This window comes from Cavia porcellus, unplaced genomic scaffold (genome assembly GCF_034190915.1).
Source record: "Cavia porcellus strain 051 isolate PalLab524CR breed Dunkin Hartley unplaced genomic scaffold, mCavPor4.1 scaffold_30, whole genome shotgun sequence".
In the NCBI taxonomy this organism is placed as follows: domain Eukaryota; kingdom Metazoa; phylum Chordata; class Mammalia; order Rodentia; family Caviidae; genus Cavia; species Cavia porcellus.
Genome location: NW_026947513.1, coordinates 38,564,563 through 38,571,325, shown reverse-complemented (window position 1 = coordinate 38,571,325; position 6,763 = coordinate 38,564,563). Strand labels below are relative to the sequence as shown.

At 36.7% G+C, this 6,763-nt stretch overlaps 1 protein-coding gene across 1 annotated transcript; it reads left to right on the top strand.

Moving 5' to 3' along the window:
- The first annotated feature begins 2,139 nt into the window (after window positions 1-2,139).
- Window positions 2,140-4,546, top strand: LOC100723338 (U4/U6 small nuclear ribonucleoprotein Prp4-like). Its single transcript, XM_063240467.1, is given in 2 exon segments — window positions 2,140-3,585; window positions 3,587-4,546. Coding segments are annotated over 2 exon segments (1,569 nt in total). The 5' UTR covers window positions 2,140-2,148; the 3' UTR covers window positions 3,719-4,546.
- Window positions 4,547-6,763: the final 2,217 nt, after the last annotated feature.

The window sequence follows — 6,763 nt, the reverse complement described above, 5'->3', positions numbered from 1 at the left end:
AGCGTTATGATGTAAAATCTAGCAATACTATTCACTGTTCAGTGTGATATTAGTCTAGTCCCTTATGTTTAATTTCAATATATATAAAAATATGGACAGCTATTTCAAAGAGAATGAGAGACAGTCATTGTTGACTTCTCTATTGTCTGGTCTTGAAGATCTAAAAGACCTTCATTATCTTGTTTTCATTAGTTTAGTATTATAATGTTCAGTATGTATTCACTGTGTGTGAAGATGTGGATAACTATTTAGAAGAAAACAAAATATGATGTGATAGACAGTGAAGATCTCCAGCGGTCTTTCTTTGAAATCTGTGTTTCTTAAAATTGTTTCCTTATGATCTGTTTTGCTCTGTTTAATTTTATCCTCTTTAAAATAAAAAAAAATAATTGCAAATGGCTAATAATTATATGATATAAAAGTTCAGTATATTTAGCCATCAAAGAAATATAAATAAAAGTACTCTGAGATTCCACATGATCCCATTCAGAATAACTACCATCAAGAATACAAAATACAACAAATACTTGTAAGCATGTAAAGACAAAAGAACTCTGTACACTACTGATGGAAATGTACAGTATCATGGATATTAGAATAGAGTTCCCCCGACACTAAAAATAGAGGCCATTCATGGACAGTGCAGGGAAAGAACAAGGAATCACCAAAAAAGCAAGCCCTTCCTGTGAACCAGCGCCATGTGCAGGCCACCATTGCCAGGGTGACAACCAGATTTCAGCCCTGTCCGGCATGTGTGATGGCAAGCAAAAAGAGCCAATCTCTCTGTCCTCATATAAGCAACTAGCTGAGAAGAACACAGGCTTTGATGATAGTTGTTGAGGTGAAATGCAATTTTATGCTTGTAGTGTTTGGTATTTCACTGACTTTGCAGGTCTAGGGCCAGTGGTCTGATCGTAAGTCCAGAGAATAGCGGTATGAGTGTGACATCTAAGAAAGATCTTCTTCTGTGGGTGGTAGCCACTATTGATTCCTACTGTCTTATTTTGAAGTCCTGTATTGTTTTCATTGTTTTGTTGGGTTAGGTTTTGTTCTGTTCTACTTGGTCTGATTTTGTTACGTCTGATGGTATGCACAGCTGTTTCAAAGATAGCAAGATATATTATGATCAACATTCTGGATTTACTCTTGCCTTATTTTGAAGCCCTTTATTGTATTTATTGTTTTGTTTTAATTGCTTCTAAAATATTCTGTTCTGTTTGATTTTTTATTATGTCTAAAGTACTTGCAGCTATTTTGAAGACAACAAGAGGCATTATGGTAACTATTGTTGATTTCATATTGTTTTAAAGTCCTGTATCACTTTCACTGGTTTATTTTGACTGCTTTTATTGTGTTTTATTTCTCTTGGTTTTATCCTCTTTAAAATAAAAAGAAAACTAAAAATAGAACTGCAATATAATTTAGCTGTACCACAATTTGGCATATATTTACAGGAAGATAAGTGAACAGATAATAAAAATCCACAAATATCTATGTCAATTATGACATTATTTAAAAGAGCCAAGCTATGAATTCAGACTTAAAATCAAGACTAGCTTAATGGATATATAAAAGTTTTATATATTTAGATAGATAGATAGATAGATAGATAGATAGATAGAGACATTATTCAGTCATAAAGAAAAAAGTGAAAATTATGGAATTTGCAAGAAAATAGATATAGCTAGTCATCATGATATCTGAAGTGAGTGAGAGACAGAAAGAAGGTATAACTCTCATATGTGGAATGTACAGGATAAATCTCAATATGAAAGAGGAAAACAAACTATTATTACAGAAGATGAATAGGATCAGAGGAGCAGAAAATGGAAGAGTAGGGCTGTGAAATAAGAGAGTTAAAATTATACAAATGTTATTTGCATGTGTAAAAATGTTGTAATGCAATTGATTATTCCATATAATTAGTATGCCCTGATAAAATAATAGAAATGAGATCATTTTCTATGTTATTATAAACAGTTTCACAGACAAGATAAATATTCCACCTCTTAAAAATGGGACATTATGTTGCAATAAAGTAAGAGCTTTTATGGAATAATTTGCTATTGAGATTGTTCTTCTCGGCAGTGGACTGTCTGAAACTTAGGAGGAGGCTTTCTCAGAGGTTTCCCGGCTCCAGAGCCCGGCATGGCTTCTTTGCGAGCCTCTTCCACAGCAACCAAAACCAGAGCACCTGATGACTTCGTTGCTCCTGTTGTGAAGAAACCACACATCTATTATGGAAGTTTGGAAGACAAGGAAAGGGAACGCCTTGCCAAGGGAGAGTCTGGAATTTTGGGAAAAGGAGGACTTAAAGCAGGCATTGAAGCAGGAAATATTAATATAACTTCTGGAGAGGTATTTGAAATTGAAGAATCCATCAGTGAGTGGCAGGCAGAAGTATTGGCTGAGTTTGAAAGAAGGAAGCGAGCTCGACAAATCAACGTTTCCACAGATGACTCAGAAGTCAAGGCTTGCCTCAGACCCTTGGAGGAACCCATCACACTTTTTGGAGAGGGCCCTGCTGAAAGAAGAGAAAGGTTAAGAAATATTCTCTCAGTGGTTGGTACTGATGCCTTAAAAAAGACAGAAAAAGATGATGAGAAATCTAAGAAGTCCAAAGAAGAGTATCAGCAAACCTGGTACCATCAAGGACCAAACATCCTGAAGGTGGCTAGACTGTGGATTGCTAATTATTCACTGCCCAGGGCAATGAAACGCTTGGAAGAGGCCCGTCTCCATAAAGAGATTCCTGAGACAGCTAGAACATCCCAGACGCAAGAGCTGCACAAATCCCACAGGTCTTTGAATAATTTCTGCAGCCAAATTGGGGATGATCTGCCTATCTCCTACTGTCACTTTAGTCCCAATTCCAAAATGCTGGCCACAGCTTGTTGGAGTGGGCTTTGCAAGCTCTGGTCTGTTCCAGATTGTAACCTCCTTCACACTCTTCGAGGTCATAATACAAATGTAGGAGCAATTGTATTTCATCCCAAGTCCACTGTGTCATTGGATCAGAAAGATGTCAACCTGGCCTCTTGTGCTGCTGATGGGTCTATGAAGCTCTGGAGTCTTGACAGTGATGAACCAGTGGCAGATATTGAAGGCCATACCATGCATGTAGCCCGAATAATGTGGCACCCATCAGGACGTTTCCTGGGCACCACCTGCTATGATCGTTCATGGCGCTTATGGGATTTGGAGGCTCAAGAGGAAATCCTGCATCAGGAGGGTCATAACATGGGTGTATATGACATTGCCTTCCATCAAGATGGTTCTTTGGCTGGCACTGGGGGCCTGGATGCATTTGGTCGAATTTGGGACCTGCGCACAGGATGTTGCATCATGTTCCTAGAAGGCCACCTAAAGGATATCTACGGAATAAGTTTCTCCCCCAATGGCTACCACATTGCAACTGGCAGTGGTGACAATACTTGCAAAGTGTGGGACCTTCGACAGCGGCGTTGCATCTCTACCATCCCTGCCCATCAGAACTTAGTGACTGGGGTCAAGTTTGAGCCTATCCATGGGAACTTCTTGCTCACTGGTGCCTATGACAACACAGCCAAGATCTGGACCCACTCAGGCTGGCTGGTCTTCACTGAAGACTCTGGCAGGCCACGAAGACAAAGTCATGGGTCTGGACATTTCTTCTGATGGGCAGCTCATAGCCACTTGCTCATATGATAGGACGTTCAAGCTCTGGATGGCTGAATAGGCAAGGCCATGGGAGAAAAACTCACCTCAAGCTGCCCCTTAGGAGCCATTTTTCTCGAAAGAAAAAAAATTGATGTATTTTATTTTGTTCTATCATGTTTCTACAGTTACCAGGTATAGATGCTCAATAGATTTGATTTTCACATCAACTCCCAAGCAGCCCAGTCCCTACATGGTGGTAAATCCCTTTTGTGATTGAAAGTTTATTTCTCATCTTCATGCCTTGCCAAGAATTATGTAGGATGTTGTTTTTATTAATTTTTGTTTAAATGTCCTACCATCTTACAGCACTCAAAATTGTGAATACACTGAATTTTAGTTCTCAAAAACTTGCTTTTTCATGGTACATGCTTCACGACTGCATATGATCCATTCAGCAAGTAAGGTGATTGGACTGTATTCCAGAAGCCCTGGCATAACGAGGAGCAGCTGGCCACTCACTGGTTGAACAGTGCCTGACCTGACAGTGACAGCGACCCCACTTCCTGTCCTAGAGAATGAGAGAGGAAGCAGTAGATCATGTAGGAAAGTTGCTCGTGCAGGAAAGAGACTGGACATTTCCTGTGGAATTCACTTGAAACAATGCCTGCCTTAGGAAACTCAGAACCAAACATCTACTTGGTCAGAGCAGTCTTCCATGTTGCTTTAAGTTTGACATCCTATTACTCTAAAGCACAGCCATTGTGTCAGGATTCAAAGAAATTTTTGAAATTGCACAGCTCATTTGGTACAGCTTCCTTTTCTGTTGGTTAAAGGATGTACTTCATGTATTACAGGGTATGTCATGTCAGAATAACTGGAAAAAATCCCTAATGGGCAAAAAAAAAAATAGATTGTTCTCATAACACAAGAAACAATCATCTTTGACCCTATGTATATGGTTTGTTTTTTCTGAAGGCTAATGGAACGTTCCCTCCAAGGTCCTGATAAGATAATCCAAAATATCAAGCCATAAATACTTTTGTGGAGAAATTAAAAGATAAAAGAATATATATCCATTCATAAAAAACAGTTATTTTTTTCAAAATGCCTTTTAATAATCTTTATCTTACACTACTTGAGATTGATTTCTCTCAGACCTTTTTAATCTGCTGGATGCAATCTTTTATTTATTTATTTATTGATTAACTATGTATGTAGGTATGTATTATACTGGGAATTGAAGCAGGACTTTTTCACTGAGCCAAGGTATATCCCAGGTGTTTTTGCATCTTTTTAATTTGAGATAAGATTCTAAGTTGCCTACAGTGGGTTTGAACTTTCAGTGCTCCTTCCTAAGTTCCCAGAATTCTGAAGCTACAGGTACGTTCTACCAGGCCCTGTATCTATATTTATATTTTGTATATTATATAATATATGCATATAGAGAGAAATTTGTTCATTTATTTCCTGTCTATGAGTTGCAGCTCATACTTTCTTTTAATTTTATCTCTTACTTGTTGATTATACTTAAAATCATTTTGACTGCTAGTAATACTAATCAATCTATCACAGTATCTAATTTTACCATAAACTAATTGTTATGTATTTTGATTCTGACTGTCTACAGCTGGCACGGTATGTGGGAGACATGTTAGTACTTAGATTTAGGAGACTCAGATTCATTTCTATTATGTATTTATTGTCATTTCTAGCTATACTTTCTGAGCATAATATTTAAGCTTTCTAGGCTCCAAATATGTCAACAAACTGATGTTTAGCTGACAATACTATGTCTAAAGTTTTAGCACAATATCAGATTCACTGCATTTTTAAACAAATAATTATAAAGTATTAAATTCATACTTGAAAACTGCTATTTAATCAAGACTTTCTACTCTTTCACGAGTTTTGAGAGAATAAATAATATAACTCCTTTCTATCACAATTCAAGTTTAAAAACCATCTGATCAAGATATCTTAAGTTTTTTTAAAGAATGTTTTTGTTTTTCTCCAAATAGTCTACAATTGGTATAAATCAAACAATTTAACAATCCAAAGGCTCCATTTCTTTAGGAGTTCAGTTCTTTCAAACAGCAGACTCTTCTCTGTGTGAGAGTGAAGCTTTCTCTATGTGAACCAGACATCACGGAGACAGGAAATTCATTCATAAGAAACAGCATTATTGTTATGCATAAAAAGTTCCTAGTAGATCAGGAAAAAAATTCCCTATTAGAAAAACATATATAATATATATAATCATAAAAGCAGTAGACATAAAGGGAATACCACACTGTTATTTTTAGAAACTAAAGTTTAAATAGTAGGAATAAATATATAAATGTAAGCAGAATTTTTTCATAAAATACTAATACAGCTCACTGCAATCAAGTATATTAACCATTCCTATCTTGCTTTCCATTCCATATCTGTTATCTTAGTAAAGACAATAGGAAAGCAAGGTTTAAATCATCTTTTGGGATATATCATTTAATCTCCAGGAGTTAATGAAAAGCTTTACACATTGAGTCTAGAATTGCTTAATGATGGTGCTATGTTCCAAGGAAACCACAGTATTTGACTTTGTGATTGTGTGAAAACTGAAGGATATTTTTCACAGATCATCATGCTGTAATCTACCACACAAATAGGCTCTATTGCATAGGCCATTGCTCCTCGGTTAGCATCTCTTTGGCATGATGCTCTCTGGAGTAGTGTGGATATTACCACACAGTGGTTAAATTTTATGTATCTGGATGCATGTAAACATAGGAAAAGCTGCAGTACAACACAAGGTATAAGGTAAATCTGATCCACTTGTAAAGATCTCTTGCCGTGAATGGAACTCCCAGGCCTGGAAGCTGCTCTGAGGGTATCAGCAGGTGAGCAGAGGGTGACTGTGAAATCTCAGGGTGGGACTGTTTACCAGTTTAAACTTTATGGGAATGGGACTCTCAGGCTGCACCAAATGGATAAAAGCAAATCTTTCTTAGGTACTGATAATTTTACCTTTTCGTAACATTTTTACTTTAAAGGTTTAATTTTTAAAAAATGACTTGTAACATATTGCTTGAAAGACAAACACATTGTAGAACTGAAAAAAATATTGGTTTTCTTTATATTCTGA